The sequence below is a fragment of the Pseudopipra pipra genome, chromosome 26 (genome assembly GCF_036250125.1).
Source record: "Pseudopipra pipra isolate bDixPip1 chromosome 26, bDixPip1.hap1, whole genome shotgun sequence".
Classification (NCBI taxonomy): domain Eukaryota; kingdom Metazoa; phylum Chordata; class Aves; order Passeriformes; family Pipridae; genus Pseudopipra; species Pseudopipra pipra.
This window is the reverse complement of record NC_087574.1, coordinates 2,367,400-2,389,956: the sequence shown is the minus strand read 5'-3', so window position 1 is coordinate 2,389,956 and position 22,557 is coordinate 2,367,400. Positions and strand designations below refer to the sequence as shown.

At 57.6% G+C, this 22,557-nt stretch overlaps 2 protein-coding genes across 3 annotated transcripts; one reads left to right on the top strand and one right to left on the bottom strand.

Moving 5' to 3' along the window:
• Nucleotides 1–148: 148 nt before the first annotated feature.
• On the bottom strand, nucleotides 149–13,617 carry LIMD2 (LIM domain containing 2). 2 transcript variants are annotated; one of them, XM_064636895.1, is made up of 5 exons: nucleotides 13,516–13,617; nucleotides 4,422–4,551; nucleotides 1,964–2,008; nucleotides 1,403–1,542; nucleotides 149–915 (listed from the first exon to the last, which is right to left on the bottom strand). In XM_064636895.1, exons 2-5 carry the CDS (start codon nucleotides 4,461–4,463, stop codon nucleotides 756–758), a joined length of 387 nt encoding a protein of 128 aa, XP_064492965.1. In that variant the 5' UTR covers nucleotides 4,464–4,551; nucleotides 13,516–13,617; the 3' UTR covers nucleotides 149–755. The 2 variants fall into 2 exon arrangements, with proteins under 2 accessions (XP_064492965.1, XP_064492964.1); XM_064636894.1 differs by lacking the exon at nucleotides 13,516–13,617 and adding an exon at nucleotides 12,880–13,092.
• Nucleotides 13,618–16,014: 2,397 nt separating this feature from the next.
• LOC135402742 (E3 ubiquitin-protein ligase RNF113A-like) lies at nucleotides 16,015–21,956 on the top strand. The gene is made up of 10 exons (XM_064636193.1): nucleotides 16,015–16,181; nucleotides 16,734–16,810; nucleotides 16,911–17,015; nucleotides 18,395–18,502; nucleotides 18,779–18,888; nucleotides 19,063–19,169; nucleotides 19,716–19,805; nucleotides 20,542–20,635; nucleotides 21,261–21,367; nucleotides 21,814–21,956. Exons 1-10 carry the CDS (start codon nucleotides 16,082–16,084, stop codon nucleotides 21,891–21,893), a joined length of 978 nt encoding a protein of 325 aa, XP_064492263.1. The 5' UTR covers nucleotides 16,015–16,081; the 3' UTR covers nucleotides 21,894–21,956.
• The last annotated feature ends 601 nt before the right edge of the window (nucleotides 21,957–22,557 follow it).

Sequence of the window (22,557 nt, the reverse complement as noted above, 5' to 3'; positions counted from 1 at the left end):
TCATAACATTACTCGCAAACACCCAGGAATAATTCCTTGATCCTGCATGGACAGAGGCTCTTTCCGCAGGAACTGGGGCAGCAAGAGGGGGCCTGACCACTCCTCCCACCTCCCCAGACACCCTGGGAACACAGGACAGGACACAGGGAAGGCTCGGAAACCTTGTATTACAAAAATAAAAGAGCGCCTGGCGCAGTGTGAGGCGGAGCCGCCGCGGGGCTCCTGCAGAACGTACCAGTGGAAGGCAAATATAAAAAAGACAGACACTGTTACACAGTCGCAGGGCAGCGTCCTGGGGGCTGAGCCACCCCAGCTGAACTGAGCTGATGTAAACCAAGGACCTTCGTTGTCCAGAGCCCCAGCAAGGCAGGATGGGGTGGCAGGAGCTCTGCTGGGACTCACAAGCTGGTTAAGCCCCCAGTTCATCTTCTCCACGGTGACAGGCCGGCAATGGATGAACAGGGTTGGGGGTCCCAGGGGGGTGGGAGGGGGTTGGCAAGTGCTTCTGGTCTGATCTCATGGGGGAGAGGGGCCTGAGGAGAGAGAGCTTCAGGTCTGGGGGCTGCACCCCGTCACTTCTGCCCTGTCCTTGTGACCCGCAGGACCCCTCTGAGCACCCTCAAAGTGGGGTGGGCTTTCCCCTTTCCCTGCCCTGCCCTGCCCTGCCCTCCCCTCCCGCAGGTCCTGCTTTACATCAGCTCAGTCAGTGCTGGCTCAGCCCTGCTGGGCTCCGGGGGTGGGTGGGCTGGCCCCACTCATGCCGACTTGGTGCCGCTCTCCACCTCCTTGTGCACCCACAGCTCCTTGTGCTGCTTGCGCCCGAAGCCCTCGTCGTAGTTGCCTTTACTCTTGAAGAGCTGCTGGAAGTGGGGCTTGCAGTAGAACTCCCCGTGGAGGGCGGCGTAGCTGCCCAGGCTGCGGAGGGAGGGCAGGGTTAGGTGGGCTCGGGGATCTGGGGCTGGGGGACACCAGGATAGGGCAGGAAGGAGGAAGGAAGGTGCAGGAGGAGACCCTTAGACAGGGCAAACTGCTCCCTCCAGCCAGTGCAGGCTGTTGGGGGCTATGAGCAGGTCTGTAGAGGGGGGGTCTCCAGGGAGCTCAGCCTTGGCTCTGAGTGCTCTGGGAGGAGGCTCCAGCTCAGCTCCGTGTCACCCTGGGGCTGCTCTCGAGGGGAAGCATCTCTCCTTCCATGCCAGGTGGGATTTAGCTGAGACTTGGGAGCAGGTGGGCAGATAAAGGTTTCTTTGCTGCCATGAGTGGGCTGGGGGGTCTTTGGGCACCGCCCAAGCGAGGGGCTATGATGGGTGAGGGGGTGGGTGCAGTGTTGGGAAGGGTTTCCCCCACCCAGGCCCAGCAGAGCTGTGGTGACACCTGTCCCAGCACAGGCCCCAGCCCGGCTCACCTGAGCTTGGTGTGGCAGTGCTTGCAGCAGAAGCAGGAGTTGTGGAAGACGAACTTGTCAGCCACCAGCCGCTCCATGGGGTACACGGTTTTCTGGCAGGCAGTGCACATCTCCTTCACCTGAGCCTTCAGGCTGAACGACTGGGCAAGGGGACACCAAAGGGAGACACGGGGTGAGGAAGGAGCGTGGGATTCCCCGTGCCTGGCTCCCATCACAGCCCTCTTCCCTGGTATTTGTGCTGCCACTCACTGGAGCATTGGTGAGTGTGAAGCAGCCTCACCTCCCCCCTCCCTGGGCCACCCCACTGATTGTTGGCTGGACTGGTGCTTGGGCCTGGGGTGTTTGGTCCTTCTCCCCTCGCCATGAATCAGTAGGATGAGGCACTGACAGAGAAGCTGTGGCTGCCCCATCCCTGGAAGTGTCCAAGGCCAGCTTGGACGGGGCTTGGAGCAACCAGGGATAGTGGAAGGTGCTTTTCCCATGGCAGGGGGTGGAACTGGATGATCTTTAAGGTCCCTTCCAACCCAAACCACTCTACATGACGTGGTAAATCCCAGGTACCTTGGAGCGCTGCACTGTGCTGCCTCCTGAGCTGCTCTTTGCCTCCTGAAAAGGGAAGGAGAAATCAAAATGAGAGCTTGGCCTGACATTGAGCTGTGCTTGAGGAGGAGGGGAGGAGGATTGGCACAGGCAGCTGCTCTGCAGGACCCCGGGGCACACCAGCCCCTGTCACAGCGTGGTGACCGTCCCTGAACTCACTTGCCCAGAGGCCACGACATCTGTCAGGTCCTGGCCTGTGTTACTGCCTGTGCTGTGGTGCTTTTCCCAAAGAGAGAAGGAAGAGAGGGAAATGGAGAAAGAGGGAAAAACATGGACATTTTGCAGAGAAGGAATGGAGCACCAGGCAGCTGTGGAACTTCCAGGGGCAGAGCAGCCCTTATCCAGCAAGATCACAGCACAGTTCTGTATTTTCCATGGCCAGGTACAGCAGAGCTGTTTTGTGGTGGCAGCAGCACCCACACATGGAGCCAGGAGATGTCACAGCATGGGCATTGCAGGGTAAGAACTGTCCCCTGCTGAGCAGCTCTCAGCAGCTGCAGGCAGGGATCCCTGTCCTGGGCCACCCAGTGCCACCACCGTGCACATCCTGGGATTCACATCATCCCTCAGGAATAACAACAGCACAGCTGCCACATCCCTGGGGACAGCAAGGGCCTGTGGCAGGCAGAGAGGGGGAAAGGATTTGCTGAGCTGCTGCAGACAAGCCCTTGGCAAAACCCCTCTGTGACCTGCTCTGGCAAATCCTCACCTGTGGCTGATGCACCTGCCAACAGCAGCTCTGCTCCCAGGTGCTGCTCCTGCTCCTTCCAGCCAACACCTACCCCCAGGCTGCAGGGGGATGATTAACTCCTCTTGCTGGGGGTGCCCAGGGCTCCAGCAGTGCTGCCATATGGCCTTGCCTGGGCTCAGGGGGTGGTGCCCTGCCTGTTCCCCCAGGAGCCCCTTGCTCTCCCGGAGCTCTGGTGCTGTTCCCCCTCAGTGGATGTTTTGTTTTGCAGTTTCCCTGCCCTGTTCCCAGCCCCTCACGCTGCTGCTGCTGTGCAGGAAATGCCCCCGAGGCCCTGCAGGCTCAGGGGGGTGTGGGGAGGGCAGAGGGGCAGCAGGTGAGGGCAGAACTGAGGATGTGCTTCATGGGGTCTGCAGCTTGTGGGGGGCAGATGCTGCTCCAGCACCAGGGCAGAGAGACCCAAACGCTGAGGTGCCTCTACCTGTGCCCCGAGATTTCAGGGCAGGGTCTTGGTAAACACTCCTTCATCTGCAGCTGCAACAGCTCCTCTCTTCCCAAATCCCCCTCACTCCCCTCCTCACCCTCCCCACGCCCCCTGCACAGGTCCCGACAGCCCCCTGGGAGTGTTTCACCCGCCTTTGCACTCATGGAAATTCTCCCTCCTTCCTTCAAACTGTCAGGATCAAAGGGGCCATCACACTTCAGCAGGTCACCCTCAGGGCTGGCTCACCCTCTGCACTGCTTGTTCCCAGGGTCGGGGCACTGTGACCCCAGGATGTCACCCCAGGACATCTCCCCGCTGTCCTTGTCCTTCCCCTCGCTGCTCCTTGGCTCTGCCTGGCCAGTGCTGCCCCTCTCTGCCCCCAAGCTGATCCCCCACCCCCGTTCCTCCCTCTCTGCCCTTCCCCATCGTTCCTCCTTTGTATTTTTGGAAACAGTTTGTCTGAGAGACGCACAGGAAACTCTCCCCTGGCTGAGCTGCCTCCTCAGACGTTTCCCAGCTGCTCTCCCTGACTCAGGTCAGGGACGTGATTTTCCTCTCCCTCCCACGAGGCTGGAAGCAGGAGCCAAAGTCAACAGTGGGACACGGGCAGCGGGGAGGCTCCGGCCGTGTAAAACCAGTTGCATCCCCTGGCAGTGGCAGAACAACCGCGGGTGCTCTCCCGGGGTCAGGATTTAATGCGCTGTTTCCAGGCTCAGCTGAGCCAGAGCTGAGGAAAACGCTGCCTCTCTGGAGCTGGGATACATCCGTTCCCAAGGCTGCAGCAATCCACCGCGGCTCGTCACTTCTCGGCAGCCTCCTGGCTCGGGGCAGGCTCTCCATCTATCCCGTATCTGATCTATCTCCCCTCGGGGAAGGGCCGTATCCTGTCCCAGCAGGAGATGTTCTTGAGCCTTTATGTTTTTCCACCTCCGATCACTCCGGTCCTAAGCAGCTCGAACGCTCTCAATTGTGATCACGGAAAGCCATGGAAACACAAACAAACAGAGGCAACTGGAGATGGGAGCGGGGTGAGAGCTCTGGATGGACCCGAGCCTGGGCGCCGGCGCTCGGAGTGCTCAGCAAACAGCACCTTCTGCTGGAACATTCCTGTCCCCAGCTCTGCTGTTTGAGCAGCAGTGACTGTGCCTTTGATCACCCTGAGATGTCAGGCCTTCTGTACACAACCCTCCCTCCCTGAGAACCAAAACTGGGGTGCAATTCCCACACGAACCGCGGGATCTACGTACGTGGGTTGGGGGTGGGCTGGCGGCTCCCGTGGCCTGGAACATGGTTCCTTCCCCTCCTCCGTCTGATTAGTCCTGAGCTTGAAGTCTGTGGGTCGATGTCCCCTGGGTAAGACAGCCCTTTTTGCAACACCTGGAAGGAAATGTCAACAGCAGCGGGGTTGGTTTCATCACCCCAAACCCAGCAGCTCTGCAGGAGGTGGTGTGTGCTCGGCTCTCTCAGAGCAGCCTCGTTGGTCTGGGAGATTCCTGAGGGAGCCAAGAGGTTCAGGCACACCAGGCTGGACCAACAGACAGGAGATGTAGGTCTGGAACACTGTGATAGGGAGCTGGAGAGTCTGGGACTCTGAGCACCCTGGTCTGGTGTCCCTGCCCATGGCAGGAGGGTGGAACGAGATGAGCTTTAAGGTTCCTTCCAACCCAAACCAGCCTGGGATTCTGTGATCTGAGGCACTGAGCTCAGTAGCTCCAGTCCTCTAATCCCATACAAAGATAATCCCATACAAAGATCCTGGGCTGGGATGGGAGAGGACTGCTGGGAACATGAGCAGAAGGTGATGTGATGGCTTCTGCTCCAAACCCACACGTGGAGGCAGCTGCCAGGCAATGTCCAAGCCAAGGGAGCAAAACCAATGCCCTGTGTTTCACTGATGCAGCCACTAAAGGACTGGTGTTGCTGGAGGAAGGACTGTGATTTTAGTCTAATTTTAGCCCAGAAAAGTCTCTCTGATCACAGCTCAGCAGAGCGAGTGATGGGGATTTTGTCTTCTCTGGGGAGCCCACGTCACCTTCAGGCTGAGCCCTGTGAGCTGTGGCCTCGTGTGATGAGCTGAGTGCCCGGGAGGATGGGGCTGACAGGGACCAGCACAGGAAAAAACCACCAGCACTGCAAATCACCCCTTTTGGTAAAAAATAGCTGAAAAGGCACTGACAGCTCCTCAGGGGTTTTTCCCCACCACACTTTACCTTCAAAACACCCGTGAAAGATCAGCCCTGGTTTGCATACACGGCACTGAACTGAGGGGTTGAACGAAGGGAGGAGCAGAGCAGGGAGGAGGAGGGCGAAGGGGCAGCTCTGCAACGATGAGGATGAGCTGGGGGATGGAAAACCAGCACCACCCCTCCTGCCTGAGGCTGCTCTCATCTCCTGCTGATGAACCCCCTCGGCCTCATACTGTCACCTCAAAAACTTTCCTGCTGCCCATGGGCTGGGAGAGACCCTGAGAGAGCCCCGAGGGCAGAGACGTGCCAGGGTGGAAGGCTGGGGGCAGGGGGTGTCTCCTCAATGCCCACCTCACTGGGACATTTGCAGACATGCCCTGGGGTTTGGGGGCTCTTTGGTTGCCAAACAGCCGACACCAGGCTCGTGTTACAGCCAGCAAAGCACCCAGAACTCGTGGCTGCTTTTGGAGTTGAGAGACCTCTACCCCAGGTCCTGGGGGCGCACAGCCCTCATCACAAACACTTCTCAGCCCCATCTGAGGCACGGCTCTGTTTTACCCAGATCATTTCCCGTCCCTCTGCGGTTTGCTTGTTATTTCCTGCCCTCCCAGCTCGCTCACAGGCAGCTGCTGCCGAACCCAGAGTCTGCTGGGGCCAGTGCCCAAACCCACAGCCCCTCTCTGCCCCCGTTCCCTGGGACAGGACCTTCCCTTCATGACCCCGGGGTCTGTCAGGTGCCTGCAGCCCAGCTCAGGCCAGAGGGAACCTGAGGAACCCAGAGAACCTGCTGTCCCCACCCCACACACGCCTCTGGCACAGATGCACAACCCTCCCCCTTCCCACCTGCCTTTCACCTTCACCCCAAACTTTGGCACAAATGTTTGTCCTCCCCCTGCTTCCCTTCCTCCTCCCTCGCAGCTCATCTTCCTCCCCCACCCCAGCCACCTCCTGCCCCTCAGTTTTCCCAGTCCTTTCATCATCCCCCTCTTGCCCTTCCCCACAACCTGGGCCAGTGGAAGATGTCCCTGCCCAGGGCAGGGGGTTGGAATGAGATGAGCTTTGAGGTCCCTTCCAACCCAAACCACTCTGTGATTCTGTGATAACCACACGGTTTCTTTCACCTACTATTTGTTTCTTTGCTTCTCATTCCCCCAAACCCTGTCCCCTTCAATTCCTCCCCACTTAGCCCACCCCATGGCTTGATGTTCTCCATCCAGCCCCGTCCTCCATCCTCTCCACACCCCTCTGCCCTCCACTCACATACCCTCTCGTGCCCACGCTCTCCCCGCCGCTGTCTCTCAGCTCAGGGTGCAGAGAGTCCCTTCAGGCACAGGAGCAGGAGTTACTAAACCTCCTTCCTGCTGAAGGGCAGGAGGCAAGAGCAGAAATCTCGAAGGGGAAGGGTGTGCTGAGCGATAAGGGAACCAGAACAAGTGAGACACTGCAGGAGGGTTTCTAGGAGGCTCTCAGCTGCTCTCATCATGATTCCAAGGAGCGCAGGATGGGATTTGAGCCCAAGGCAGCCAACACCAGCCTGATGAGTGGAAGAACGCTGTGGCACAGGCTTTGCTTAAAGACACGCTGCCACACTGACCTTGCAAAGCCCTCACAGTGGCTCGGGCAGCGCTCGGGGCTGTGCTGTGAGGAGCACAGAGGGCACCTCTGACAAAGCCAGAAAGCCAAGGCCAAGGCTCCAGGGTGGAGGTCAGCACCATGACCTGCCTGTTCCAAACCTCTGTTCCCTAAAGCCCTTGGCCACTTATGCAGCCTGGGAAGAGCAGGAGTGAGGACTGTGCCCTCCTGGAAACGCCACCAGCTTCAGGTATTTGGCTCAGGACAAGGAGAGAACACCTTTGCCTTCCAGCCTCTGTTCTTCCTGCCCCTCCTGGGAGCGACTGACGGCTGGTGTGGACTATAAAACATCTTTCCAGGGGACTTGGGCTCGTGCCACCTACCCGGGGTGATGGAGCAGCTCCTGCTGGGAACACTGATGGGCACAGCACGGCAGACCCAGGGAGGTGGATCTCGGTGTGGCACCACAGCCAGTGGGATGCACTTGGTGCCTGACCTGCCACTTCTGCTGCCCAGGTCACCACCAGCAGCTGCTGGTCCTGCTCTGGGGGCTTTTTGGGTGATCTCAGCGAGCTGGTGTTTGAGTCAGGACCTCAGGGTTGGAATTTGTCCATCATCCAGAGGGGAGATGTGCCTGCTGCCGTGTGGAGCAGCTGGAGCAGTGCTCGGCTGCCTTTTAGCTCCAAGCAGGAACAGTTTGGAGGGAGGAAGGCAACATTCCTCCCAGAAGCTGCTCGATCACAGAGCTGTTCCCTAACAGCCCCCTCTCCATGCCCTCTCACCCTCCTGCCCGGCCCTGGGGCAGATGCAGGGAGAGGGAACATCTGGGGTGGCCCCTCAAGGGAACTCCCCGATCACAACGTGCCGAAAAAGGATCACGTTTCCCACAGCCAGGACGGGTGCAGGGAGTCTTTCCCTCCTTCTCCTCTCCAGTGGGGTCATCCTGGCTACCCCCACTGCTGATCCAGCTGCCCCATTGCCCTCCCAGCAGCTCCCAGTGGGCCCCAGCCCCGCGCTGGCTCTCCCGGAGCCGCGGAGTTTCCGGCCCAGGGAAGCAGCAGCGTGACTGCGGAGGGCCAGAGGCCCCTCTCTGCCATCTGGTTCCCATTACAGCCCTGGGAAGGGCGTGTTTCCTGCAGGGATCACTCCCCCACGGCAGGGGCTTTCCCAAAGGCGAAGCACAGCGTGGGGGATCCGGGTCCCTTCCTTCTCCATCCCCCGAGGACATGGAGTGTCCCCAGCAGCACAGCGAGGGAAGGGCAGGGGCTCGACACCTTGGAGGGGTTGTCAGGGCTTTCCCCCAGGAAATACGGGCTGTGGGGATGGATGTGGGGCTGGATGTGCCCCAGATCATGTGCAGGATTAGTGAAACCCACGCACACAGCACAGCACTGACCCTGCAGCTCCACAGCCAGCCCAGCCCATCGTCCCTCTCAGCAGGACAGGGAGAGCAGGAGGTGAAGAGGAGGTGGAAAAGCCTGTCCCCAGAGCCTGGGAATCACCCAGCTCACTGCCCATCTGCAGCCTTGGGGGTCTCATGGTTGACCCACACCATGAAACAAAGTGTGCGAAGAGCCAGCATCAAAGAGGAGAGTGCCAGAACCAGGCACAGCAGAGCCAGCATCAAAGAGGAGAGTGCCAGAACCAGGCACAGCAGTGCCAGGGAAGGGGCACAGTGGGATGATGGAGCCAGCCCAGTGGTCACGGCTCCAGCTTCAGCCATGGAAGCCCTTCATTCAGCTGCAGGTCTTGGCTCTTGCATGGCTTTGAGCCAACCACTTGACCTCCCCAGTATTCAGGACCAGGGCAGGTCCCTGCTGGGTTGGCACAGGGTGGAGGACCCCAGGGAGGACATTTGGACATTCTGGGATTGCCACTACCCTGCTCATCCCATCTCTGGGGGTTGGGCCCGTCCCTGCACCCCAGGGCCCAGCGCTCCCTTCCACCATCCCGCTCCTCTAATCCCCTTTCCAGCCACGTCCTGTGCCAGGGCTGCCTCTTGAAAGGCTGCCAGTGGGCAGGAAATCTGCAGCCCAAATGCTGAGGGATGCTGACAAGGAATAGTTGTGGGGAGGAACAGGGCTGCCTTTGTCAGGGCAACAATGGGGGACCCGCACGGGCGAGGGGGGAGCCCGAGGGAAGCCCCTGCCCACCCGCTCCCCTCTCCCACCTTCACCCCTGCCCTGGCTGCTCTCCCCCAGGAGGAGCTGGAAGGACCAGAGCCAGGGGGACTGGGCTGGTCCCCTGCCCCTGCCTCCCAGCGAGGGGGCAGATGTGCCAGGAGGATGCTGCAGGGATTCACTGGCTTTCCAGAAGCAGAAACTGAGGCACTGAGCAGTTCCTTCCTGGGATCATGGCCATGTTTAATGGCATCCATTAAAAATCACGGTCTGAAGGGAGTGTCTGCTCCCTGGGAGCTCCTGTCTCTCTAGGAGCTCAGATAAAGCAGAGAAACACTGCTGGGGGGTGGATGAGAAGAGCCTTTTCCAGGCAGAGACAAATCCTCAGTAGTGCCAGAATGAAAACTGCAGGTTGAGAGGTTCAGGCTGGACATGAGGCAGAAGTGCTTCCCTGAGAGAAACCTTGGGAGCTCTGCAGAGTGGCACTAATGAGGTGCAATATAGACCTGGTGCACACAAGCACAGTAGGCAAACAGCAGTTCATGCTCCTTCCCTTCCCCTTTTCAGCTTTTCCATTATCTCTTCCATAAACCACCTGGAAACTTCACCTCCTGGTTTCCTACATAAATGCACATCCATTTACCATTATACATTATGCCTCCAGTTCTTCTTCCACCATATATTTGCCTCTTGGTGGATTTGTGGTGATAAATCACATTCCTTATCAGGTTGGTTTTTTTTAGCAGGAGAAGCCAATCCCTTTTAACCTGTTCTCTGTCCCCACTCTGGTGGCCTGACACCAGCAGGTGAGCTGACCTGGCTTCTCCACACTGTGGGAGATCTCAAACCTCGGAATTCTGGTACAAAACTCCCCTGAAAACATCTGGCCTGATGTGTCCTTACACTGTGGAAGGATCCAGGTGTCCTCCTTCCACTTGGCTCTCTTTTCACTGTCCTCTCTCCTCTCTCCACCTAAAATAATCATTTCCTTGGGGCCCTGTATCACGAGGCCCTGTTGTTTCACAAGTCATTTATCATACCCAAGGAAGACACTGAGCCAACGTGACATGATCTGTGTAAAAACCACCCAGCACTTCATTCTGCTTCCCAACAGCATGTCTTTGATTACTCTTCCAGGACCTGTTCTAGAAACCAACCTTTCCTTGTACTCCAATCAATGGATCTGTAATTGCCTGTAATTTCCTCTCTCCTCAAACACAACCCGTCAGTGTTGGCTGATTTCCTCCATGGAATATCACCTGTTACCCACCAGACTTTGGACTGGCATTTCCTGTGGTGGAGTCCCCATCCCTGGAGGGATTTAAAGCCCTGTGGATGTGGCACCTGGGGATGTGGGTTAGTGCTGGGGGAACGGTTGGACTCGGTGATCTTGGAGGGCTTTTCCAACCTTGATTTTGGGGGTGAGCCCATCTCTTGAACCCTGAGAGATCCCCCCCAAGAGTTTTTGCTGTTTCACCACCTGCAGATGCAGCAAGAGCAAGAGTGAGGCCTGTTCCAGGCACCCCAAAACACAGCACAGCCCCTTTCCACAGTCCCTGCCTCCACACAACCCCTACAAGAGCTGCTCTTTGCTGCCCAAATGCAGACTGTGTAATTAAAAAAGCCACCAAAATCATATTTATAGTTAAATCTCTCCACAGATCATTCTTTGTGAGCTGCCCTATTTCCAGCCTTCACCTCCATCCTCCCTTTTAGGATCCAATACCCCACACAGCCCAGTGTAGGACCTGGTGCTCTGAAATTCATGGCCCACATTCCAGTGTGCTGGGAAAAGCAGTCCCTGGAGAGGCACATCAGAGGGTGCTGAGGCACCTTGTGTCTGAAAACCCTGAGCTGACCATATGGAGAGGGTTATGGGCACACCAGAGGAGTGAGAAATATGTCTAAAGTGTGCTTAACATTGATATTGCAATAATCCCTTCACCCAGATTTAATGTTTTCCATCTCAGAGCTTTGGCTAACAGCGAGGTAAGCACAGCAACCCCCCCAGATGGCTCATAAAAATGACTTAACTGGGAAGGAAAAGGCAGAAGGCACCTCTGGGGGGGACATGGCAGCTGCCTGGCAATGGCCAACAACCCTGCAAGGGCTGAGGGTGAGAGAAAAGGAAAATAAAAACCCCATCACCACGCAGGACCAGGGGGGTTGTTGAAGCCTCACAGAATTGGCCAACCAAAGGAAACCAGAAGAGGAACTCCCTTCCCTAATGAGAAGTCTCGTGGGACTTTTTGTCGACCAAAAAAGGTCAGGAACCCAGTTTTGAGCTGCAAAAAAAAAAATGAAGATGCATCCAGTCACTTTGCAAAGCCCACAAGGTTGGTTCTGACAGGCCCTCACTTCGGAACTGGGAATTCGCTTCTCCCATTTAAAAAAGGACACGAGCACTGGGGCTGTTTCAGACTAAGCTTGGTTGGTTGCTCTGCAATTATTTTGTAATCTCTGTTAATAATTCTGCAGATGTGCTACTCCTGGCCTTAAATACACGACAGCTCAGCTGAGGCACCAGATGTCTTCCCTGCGAGAGCCCTCACACGACGCCTTCGGTGGACAAAGCACGATTTTCAAGGCTGAATTATCACATTTTTTCGAAACCAATGGTCGCCCCATGAACAAAAATCAGCAGAAAATTGATCATAAATGTGATCTACAAGGTAGCTTAGCTGGTTTCAAGTGATCCAAGGGGATTAGACAGATCAGACTGGCTCGAAACACGGTAGTTACAGCACCAAACCAGGACTTGGGAGAGCTGGGCTTGATTCCCAACTCTGCTGCTAATTTTTTGGGTGGTAGTGGACAATTGATTTCATTTTTTCTGTTCCCTTTTCTCCCCTCCCCAACGAAAACAGAGCTGCTCTCCTTTGTGAAGCCCTGGGAGATCCCTGGCTGTTAAGGGTTATGTCAGAGCTCCGGGCATTTGTGTTGTTATTAAATCTCACAGTCATGCAACAGCCTCCCCAGGGAAGTGATGAAAGACCTGTCGCTGGAAAGGTTTGAATCCGGGCTGGATGAGGCGGTAGGAGACACACCATCGGGAATTAGCAGGCATTAACGAAGGGGGGATAAGGGAGTCGGGATCTAACAGGTTTTTCTTCCATCTCTGCTCTTTCTGATCAGCTTAATAAAATGGATCTGTCCAGCCCCCCTCCGGCATGTGCTGCAGCACACAACAAAGAGGGAATTACAGCCCGAACGGGGAGGGGGAGCCCCGAAATTTGCACCCCCAGACCCCCCTTGCAGCGGATGCAGCCAGCACAGGCCTCTGCTCGATCCGGAGGGGACCAGCCCCTCGCCCCCCGGCTCACACCGGGCACGGTGGGCTCGCCCCTCCTCCCACAGCATCGCCCCCCAACAGGCCCCCGGAGCTCCGGCAGCACCTCTTTGCCCCCACCTGACCCCTGCCCAGAACAGCCCCCCTTGGGAACCCCCCCCCATATATCTGCCTCCCGCGACCCCCTCGGCCGAGTCTCCTCCCAGAGCGGAAAGTTCCCGGAGCGCCCGGATGGTTCCTCCTCCTCCCGGGGGGCTGCCCGGGGCCGGGGGGAATGAACCCCCATCTCCCGGGGGGCTCCAGCGGTGCCGCTTCCCGGGGTTCTCTCCTGCCTTTGCATCCCTCCCTCCTCTCCATCCCTTTCTCCCCGGCCGCCCGCCGATCGCTCTCATCCCTCCCCACCCCCGAGCCCCCGCGGTGGGCAGCGATCCCGGGGATGGGCGAACCCCCCATTTCCCATCTCCAGGGACCATCATTGTCTCCCGCCGGCTCTCCCGCCGCCTCCCCGTCGCGTTGTTCTCCCGGAGCCCGGGCTCACCGTACGCCTGGGGGATGCCGAGCGGGGGGCTCAGGGGGTCGGGGGGGTCCGTGCCGGTGCCGGGGGGCTCTGGCCGCCCCTCTCCCGCCGCAGGGGCCGGGGCTGTGGGAGCGGGAGCCGCTTCCTGCGCGCTCCCACCGCCGCCTCGCAGCCCTTTTTATCGCGGGGCCGCGGCAGCGATTGGCTCCCGGCGCCGAACCGTCTCCCAGCCGCTCGCTCCTTTGTGTGCAGCCAACCTCTAACCCCAAACCTTCCCCAGCCCCTCTCCTCACGGCTCCCTCTCCCCGGACCCCCGCGGCCCCTCCCCGGCTCAGCGCCGCCGACCCCCCGAGCGTCTCTCTCCGCTTTCTGGCAGCGTGGGTGTAATTACCCCCCCGCCGTAATTAGCTTTTCCATCCTCTCCCCCTCCCTCCAGATTGGCTTCGCTCCAGACTTTGGACGCGGCCTTGGGCTCACCCACCCACTCACGGAAGGTTTCCCGCGAGCATCCCAAAGGATCCGTCCCTCCGGGGTCTGTGAAAGCCGAATTCTCCCCACCCTGCAACACACGCACCCCCCTCAACAAACTGTTTGCAGAGGAAGAATCTTATCAGGCAGCTGCAGAAAAGGGGAATCCCATTGCTCCCCACTTCTCACCTCCCAGGGGAGCAGAGCTGAGCGGTGATGGCTTCAGAAATCCGGGTTTTATTCCATGGACAGCTGGCGTGGAGCGTGGGAGCGGGGCCGTGTAAGGTGGGCGGCAGATCTGCCAGGGCAGGGGCTCATGGGGCGAGCAAAAGCACTGCCTGGACCACGAAGGCAGCTTCCCCTGGGGTTTGGAGGGCTGGGATTTCCCCAGGAACAAGGCAAAACATCAGGAATAAATAGGTTAAATATTAATAGTTAAAACCTGGAGGGAACTCGGGGGTGGTTTCACGGCGGCCAAGGAAGCCGGGATGGACCTGAGCCAGCAGAGAGGCAGCGGGAACCTGTAGCTCTGAGGGCTTCACCTTAACCTCCCAAACCCATTCAGAGGGGGATCCATGAAGGAAAATAGGCAGTGGAGAGGTGGGAATAACTTTGATAATGATAATGCAGGAGCAAATATTCTTGTTTGGCTCCCAAACACAGCGTGGAAAGAGCCAAACGCCGGCTGGAGGTGGCCCAAAGTCTGAGCCCAGAGGCAGAGCCAGGTGCTTTGTGTGCAATCTGCCTCTAACTCCCTGTACAAAAAAACACAATCAAGGATTTTATGGAAGTGTTTACCGGACAAGGAGACAGCAGTGATATGATTTACCACGTCTGCCACTCTGCATTGCCCAAATAGCATCTGTGCTGAAGAGGCTCCCTGTCACCAAGTGCAAATAAAGGAGGGATTCCACTCCATGGAAAATCAGCTGCTGCCGAGCAGATCCCGGCCCAGATGGTCACACAGAGCAGGCAGTGGAGACCAGAAGGACGTGGGGAGGAGAAGAGCGTCCAGGGGGTCTCTTTTTTCCCAAAACGAGGGTGGGTGTGTGGGAAGGGAACAAGCACAGCACCCACGGGCTGCCCGGGCTCTGGGCACGGACACGGGCAAAGGATCCCATCTCAGGCCGGGTGAGACTCCCTGAGCCTCGGGAGGGGGTCTGAGGGAGGACAGGGCTGGGGACTCATCCTGGCACCTGCTGAGGGGGTGCTGAGCTGGGGCCTGAGCCCACGGCCCGGGGGCTCCCCAGCACCAGGGCCCTTGTGCGGAGAGAGACGCTGCAGGGGCACACGTGTGCTCACACACACACACGTGCCATGGCCACACAGCTGTGCACACACCACACACACACATCCACATGCACACACTGGGGTGCTCGTGCCCTCTCACACATGTTCACACACACATGTTCACACACACATGCCCACATGCACACACTGGGGTGCTCGTGCCCTCTCACACGTGTTCACACATGTGCACACACCCCAACAGACATACACATGTACACATGCACACACATGCCCATGCTGGCAGGCTCATGCATCTCACACATGCCCATGACCAGACATCTTGCACACGCACGCACAAACACACACACACATGCACACATGCCCACGCTGGCAGGCTCATGCGTCTCACACACATGCACACACATGCAGTGCACAGCCATAGCCACACATGCACGTGCTGGCACACACACACCTGTGCACACTAATGCACACACAAGCACACACACACATATGCACAGGCTGGCATGCTCATGCTGTCTCACATGTGCACACACACACACGAGCACACATGCACACACACATGTGCTCACATGCACACACTGCCATGCTCGTGCCCTCTCACACCTGTGTCCACATGCACACACATGTCCCTGCCCACACACCTGTGCACACTAGTGCACAAATGCACACACGTGCACATGCTGGAATGCATGCATGTGCACATGCATGTACATGTGTGTGCGCTCTCACACACATGCACATGCACACCCACGTGCACATGCTGGCAGGCTCTTGCACATTCACACACGTGCATACACATGTGCACACACACATGCACACCCATGCCCATGGACACACGTATGCACACACACACACGTACACCTGTACTTATGTACACACACACACGTACACAAACACGTGCAAACACACATGTACACACACGTGTGCACACACACACACTCAGGTGTACACACACGTGTACATATGTACATATACACATGTACACACAGGTACATATGTACTCACACACGGACATATGTGTACACACACATGTACACACACATGTACATACACATGTACACACACACACACACACAAACACTTCACACACACACGTGCACACTCACACCCCGCGGGGCACAGGGCCGGGCCGGGGCACACACCCTGTGCAGCCCCGCGGTCCGGGGTCCCTCCCGTGCCCACCCGGGGGGTCCGGGGGGCGCTGGGACCCAGCGGCGTCCCCGTTGCCATGGAAACCCGCCGGGCCCTCGGGGAAACGCGGAAACCGCCCCCGCTGCCGGGCTCGGGGGCCGCGGGAAGGAGCAGGGGGGGACGGAAGGAGGGATCGGGATTGGGGTCGGGATCGGGGATCGGGGTCGGGGAGCGGCCCAGGGACCCCCGGGGACCCCCGGCCCAGCCTGGCGCAGCCCGGGGCGCTCAGCCCTCCAGGCCCGCAGGGGGCGCTGCCCGCGCCGGCCGCCCCCGTGCCGCTCTATCCGCCGCCCCGCAGTGTCGGCGGCACAAGATGGCGGAGGAGAGCGGCGTCTGCAGCTTCTTGTTCAAGAAGCGGGGCCGGGCCGCGGGCAGGGGCCGGCGGAAACGGCCCAGCAGCGACCAGGAGCAGGGTGAGGGCTGGGGGCACCCCGGGGGCGCGGGAAGCCGGGCCGCGCAGGGCCGGTGCGCTGTGGAGGCGAGGCAGGGCCTGGTGCCGCCCCCAGCGCTGCCCACACGGAGGGGCCTGGCCGCCCTCCTCAGCCTGTGTCCGTGTGGTACAGGGCGGGAAGGACCCCTGGAGCTGTGCTAGGGGAGGGTCAGGCTGGATCTCAGGGAAAGGTTCTTCCCCCAGAGGGTGGTTGGCACTGACCAGGCTCCCCAGGGCAGTGGGCACGGCCCCAAGGCTGCCAGAGCTCCAGGAGGGTTTGGACAACGCTCTGAGGGACAGGGGGGGATTGTTGGGGTATCCTGGGCAGGGCCGCGGGTTGGACTGGACGGTCCTTGTGGGTCCCTCCCAGCTGAGGGTGTTTATTCTGTGTGGTTCTGTGACCCTTCCCGGTGCCATGGGGGGTGAAGGGCTCTGCCCCGGGGGGAAGGTTCCTCTGGCCTCCCGCGGCTGTCCCCGGGGGGAGGCTGCCTCGGGCCTGCCCCCGGCAGAGCGTCAGGCCGGGCTGTCCCCGCAGAGAGCAGCGGGGAGGAGGGCAGCACGGTGGTGAGGAAGGAGCGGCGGCGGGAGACCCCCAACCCCATGATCCAGAAGGTAAGGGGAGCGCCCAGGGGGCACTCCAGGGCCTGCCAGGCTCCAGCCAGGGCCAGTGCTGGGCCCTTCCACCCCCAATCCCTGCCCTGCCGCCCCTCAGACCCGGAGGTGCACCAGGGAGAGGCCGGAGTACGCCCCGAGCAGCAGTGAGGACGAGGACCCTGCCAAGGACATCGGGGTCACCTACAAATCCACCAGGTCGGCGGTAAGGACGGGCAGCAGGGGGGCTGGGCTGTCACCTCGGTGGGACTGCGGATCCCACACTTGAGAGAGAGGATTTGTGAGTGTGGGAGCAGCCATTCCCTCTTGTTTATCTATGGATGCACCCCCGTGTCTCAGCAGCCAAGCACCTTGTGCTGGGTTTATTCTGATAGTCCCTCCTTCCACTGGGGGCCATCAAGGGTTGGCCTGTCCCTTTCCAACTGGACTTGCCCAACACTGCACAGATTTTTCAGGAGAGGGAGCACTTGGATCAGCTTTGCCCAACTGCTGGGTTTGTGTTTTCAGTGTGGGACCACCTTCCTTCCCAAGGAATTCGAGGTGACTTAGAAGGTGCTCCTGTCTTTGTCCCTGTGATTCCTGATGGAGTGAAAGCTGCAGAGGTCATTGGTTTCTTGGGGTTGATGGGTGGCATGTCCTGGTAACAGCTGGGCTGGAGAGAAATCAGCTTTGAAGTTTGGGCACAGCTCAAATTGCTCTCCCCAATAGGTTTTACTCTTAGTTCCCTCTTGATCCAGTGACGTTTTGCCCATCAGTATCAGCCTGGGCAGGATATCAGTAGGATTAGAAGAAGATATCCACATATGTTCCTCTTCAGAGCTGGTTCCTTACTGTGTGTTCTCTGTGTAAATGGGAATAATTCCTGGCTGTCCTCAGGCAAAGCTCAGGGTCAGACTGAGGTCTCCTTGTCACATTAGAGACAAATATGAAAATAACCTCGTGCTGTGATTATTCACTGCTTTAAGCTGCTCCCAAAGGGCTCTTTGTTTGCCCTCCTTGCTGGAGAGCATGGGAAGGGACAGGAGGAGGTGACAGCTTTGGTCTCCAGAAGCTTCTGGCACCCAAGTTGGATTTGTGTTTAATTGAGGCTGGCTGTAATTATTCTTTGGTTTCTGTGCAGCTGTTCCTGAAGATCTGATAAAACCTAGGAAGAGGTGTCTGTTCAGTCCATTACAGAGGACTCTAAACCAGATCACTGTGTTAAAACCGAATTTTGGCCACCCCCAGCTAGGTCAGAAGTTCAGATGTGACATCCCGTGTGTGGGCAGGAGGGTCCCGTGGTTGAAGTGTTGGACGTGGGAGACCTGAGTGCAGCTTCCAGCTGAGCTGGGACTGAGTGTGCAGGAGTAAAATAAGGCCAAGTGTTTCCTGACTGCAGCCTAAAATTTGGGAGCAGTGGGGAATCGGCCTCCAGCCCATGGGGGATTCTCCCTGGCAGTGCCAAGGGATGGCAGAAACTGTGACAGAAGGTAAATCAGGTGTGTCCAGTTCTTGCTCTTTGCCAACCCTTCAGGTAGCCAGGGAGCTCCCTGCCTTGTCCAGGTTTTCCCTCCACTCTTGTCACAAGTTTTCCTTGCTTTTCAGAAACCTGTTGGCCCAGAAGACATGGGAGCCACAGCAGTGTATGAACTGGACACGGAGAAGGAGAAGGACGCCCAGGCCATCTTCGAGCGCAGCCAGAAAATCCAGGAGGTGAGTCAGCCTTGCTCTGAGGAGCTGGTGCTCTGCAGCAGGAGTGCCTGTGCTTTACTCATCCCCTTCTGCACACCAGCAAGAGTTGGAGTCTCTACTTCCCTGGAAACTTGAAAAACCAAGAGTGCAACCCTTGCAAATAGGGGAATTCTGTGGCTTTGTTGGCATCTTGGTGTCAAGGAGGGCAGGGTAGGAAGGGAGGCTGGTATCAGAGTGGTGACAGCTAACTTGTCATGAAGCTTTCCTGATCCTAATCACCTCTTCTTGCTCTCCCAGGAGCTGAGAGGAAAGGAAGATGATAAAATTTACCGTGGCATTAACAACTACCAGAAGTACGTGAAGCCCAAGGACACGTCCATGGGAAACGCCTCCTCGGGAATGGTCAGGTGGGTTGGGACGAGCCTTGGGGAACTGGGACCATCCCAAAGGCACCTGTTTGGGACTTGAACTCTGCTGTCACTGCCGGTTTCTGTTTGTCTGACAGGGCTGGTGCCTGGTTCTGGCCAGGCCCTGCTCCAGGGGTGCTGTGCAGGCACCCTGAGCCCTCTCCCCCCTTTCAGGAAAGGCCCCATCCGTGCTCCAGAGCACCTTCGGGCCACGGTGCGATGGGACTACCAGCCTGACATCTGCAAGGACTACAAAGAGACGGGGTTCTGTGGCTTTGGGGGTGAGTGGATCGTCCCTGCAGCTGAAACAGTGATGCACCAGGTCTGCAAAGGGATCCAGTGCAGCTCTGATCCCCTTTTGTGATGCTGAGACTGATTTACAGGCACTTCTGTGCAGGGCTGGGGTGTGATGCTGGTGCAGAGCTGTTCATGGAACGTTCTTGTCATTTGTGCTGGCCCTCCTGAAAGCCCAGGGCCTCTAATTAGGGATTATGGGAGTCCTGGGAGGGACCCTTGGGATGTCTCACTGACCCACATTCCCACAGGTGTGTGGGCCCACTGAGGCCATGGGAGGGATGGGATTTCCTGTTCCTTATCCCGCTTCCCACCTGTATTAACTGCTGGCACTGTCCCTGTGGCACAGGGAGAATGATCCTCCCAGCCTGTCAACACTGAGGGATCCTGTACCTGCTCCAGGAGTTTGGCACTGCCCTGGAGTGGGGAGCAACCAAATTTCACCTGCTGGGCAAAGCTCAGGAATGAACGTGCTGGTAACACTGTGCCCTCCCAGCCTGGCTGTTGATTCCTCTTTTCCTTGTGCTCCTCAGACAGCTGCAAGTTCCTGCACGACCGCTCGGACTACAAGCACGGCTGGCAGATCGAGCGGGAGCTGGACGAGGGGCGCTACGGGGTCAACGGTACGGCCCCTCTGGGGGAGGAGGCCACCACTTCCTGCCTCTCATCATGGATTTCGGTCTAGTATTAATCCAACCCCTGGTGTGTGCAGTGTGAGACAGCAAAGGGCTCTTTATTCCAAAGCTGTGGAACTCCCTGCTGCAAGATAAGCTTAGAGCTGCTGCTTTTGGACCACCAGTGACTCCACTCCAGAGGGTGATTTCCCGTCGCTCTGACAGGAGAGCCCTGCTGTTGTGTGGGTCTGTGGAGCTGGAGAGATGGGACCATCTGTCCCACGGATGCCCAGGAGCTGTGACCCTTCCCTGGGCACATCAGGTTTTCTCACTCAGTGCCCATAGCTGTGGCCCAGGGTTCGTGAGCGTTGCTGTGCAGCTCAAGGGGAAGAGGGTGTTCTCTGTTCAGTTGGAGCCAGAGTTTTGGTGGCAGCTGGTTTGGAAGAAAGTCTAAAAAACATGAGGGGGCTGGAGGATGTTTCTCTTTATAGCAGTGAGTGGGTGAGGTAGAAAGGAATTTGCTCTTGTGAGATGAGCAACAGGCCTGCTGGCTCATTAGCCCTAATTATAGCCCAGGCCCACATGTGTTACTGACATCAGCAACACCCAGATGCCAGAGCTCCGTTGTTTCCAGCACAGATTCAATCCCACCTGCTGTGCTCTCCTCATATTTAATATTTCATGCCCCACACATGGGCTGGGCTGGCTGCTCTTGCTCTGGTCTGGTTCACTCTCTCTTCTGCAGACGAGGAGAACTACGAGGTGAGCAGTGATGAGGAGGACATGCCTTTCAAATGCTTCATCTGCAGAAGTTCCTTCAAGAACCCTGTGGTCACCAAGTGAGTGGTGGTTTGGCATGAGGAGCTACATGTCTGCTGTGGATTCAGCTCATGAGTCGTTCACTGTTGAGACAAACACTGCCCACAGGCTGTGGGTGGAACCTGCTTGTTGTCTGCCATGGCTTTCTGGTGGGTGGGGAAGTCCTCTGAGAAGCAGGGAGCCTCATAGCTGCATCTGGAGCATCCCCTTGGAAGGGATCTCAAGCCCTCGTTCAGGCACTTCTTAGATTTTCACAGATGCTGACTCATTACATAACTTTTCCCCTCAATCTTGGGATTTTGTCACGCCTTCATTCCTCCTGGAATGGCACACTGCACTGCCTGAGCAGAGAAATGGGAGAATGGGGAAGCCAAGAGCTTGGTGAGGAGGAGGAGGCTGAGGGCAGCCCTCTCCCACACTGCTGGCTGTCCTGGTACCTGTGTCAGAAGAGGTCACTGGTGGCTCTGTGCTGTCACTCTGCATCAGTGAAGCAGTGCCAAAACACCTTCACTGGGACAGGGATGCAGGGGAAGCTCTGCCTGCAGCTCACTTTTGCTTCCCCTGGGGACCAGCAGTCTAATTTTTGCCTGCAGACCACAGTGGTTGTGTTTGGTGCCTTGCAGTGAGCCCTGTGTCTCCCTGCAGGTGTAGGCACTACTTCTGTGAGAGCTGTGCCCTCCAGCACTATCGCAAATCCCAGCGCTGCTACGTCTGTGACAAGCAAACCAACGGGGTCTTCAACCCAGCAAAAGGTAACACACCCCTGGGGAGAGACCTTCCAGAACAGCAAAGGCACCAGCTCCTGATGGATCTTCTTGGTGCTGGGCCTGGCCCTGGAGCTGAGAGCTCTTGGCTGCCAGCAGAGCTTTATTACTGCCAGGAGATATTAAATCATGGCCTGGGAGGCTCAGTGGGTGCAAAATGAGGGTCTGTGCTTGCCGTGGAAATTCAGGGAGTGAGTTCTGGAGAGGGAAGGGGGATGTGCCAGGGGAGCAGCTTGTCCCATCAGTAAGGCAGTGATGGAGTGACTGTCCAGCTCGTGCCTGGACTCAGCCAACACTGGATACCCTCTGAGCTGAGCCTCTGCAGGCGAAGGATCTTCGGTAGCTGCCCTGGTTCTGGGTGTTCACAGGACCTGGCTTTGGTGTGGGACAGCCCCTGCACCTGTCACCTCATCCTGCCTGTTCCTGTTTTTCAGAGCTCATGGCAAAACTGGAAAAACACAAAGGAGAGGAAGAGGAGGAGCAGCAGTCAGACCACGGCGAGGATCCGCAGTAGCAGAGCACCCTGTTTTGTATATAACTGAATAAAGCTTTTGTAGGATAACAAAAAACAACCTCACAGCTGGAGCCAGGGGTTGTGTATCCAACCAGCAGCTACTGGAACAGTGTCCAGCTGTGCTGGACTCCTTGTTTGCTGCTCTGGCAGAACAGGTAAGGTCAGGCTCCGAGTTGTGGCTGAGTAGAGCTGTTTGCTACCCCCAGGACCCCAATGCACCCGGGGAAGGAGATGCTGAAAGCTGAATGTTCAGTTCATAACTCACTGCTTCTGGCCAAGGGGCTGCTGTTCACTCCTAATTCTGCACTGATCCTGCTGCTGTGTAAGCATAAAACTATCCAAGTTAATTTAAGTCCATAAGCTCTGAGCACGGACCAAGCTGCAAGCAGGGACAGGGATGAGAAATATGAGCTGGCATCAAGTTCATCCTTCACCCTAAAAATGCTAACTCAGGGGAAAGCAGGCTGGAGCACTGCAGGTATTGGGGATTTATGCCCTCCTGTCTTGGTTTCTAGAACTTGTGAGGGATGGAACGTCAGTGGGCAGCACACCTGAATCTGCCCTGTTTGTGAGAAAACCCAGCCCCCAACCATCATTCACTCAGCCCCAAAGGTTTCATTACAAGTGGTACTGTGCTTTTTCTTGCTTTAAGTACCAGGGATTC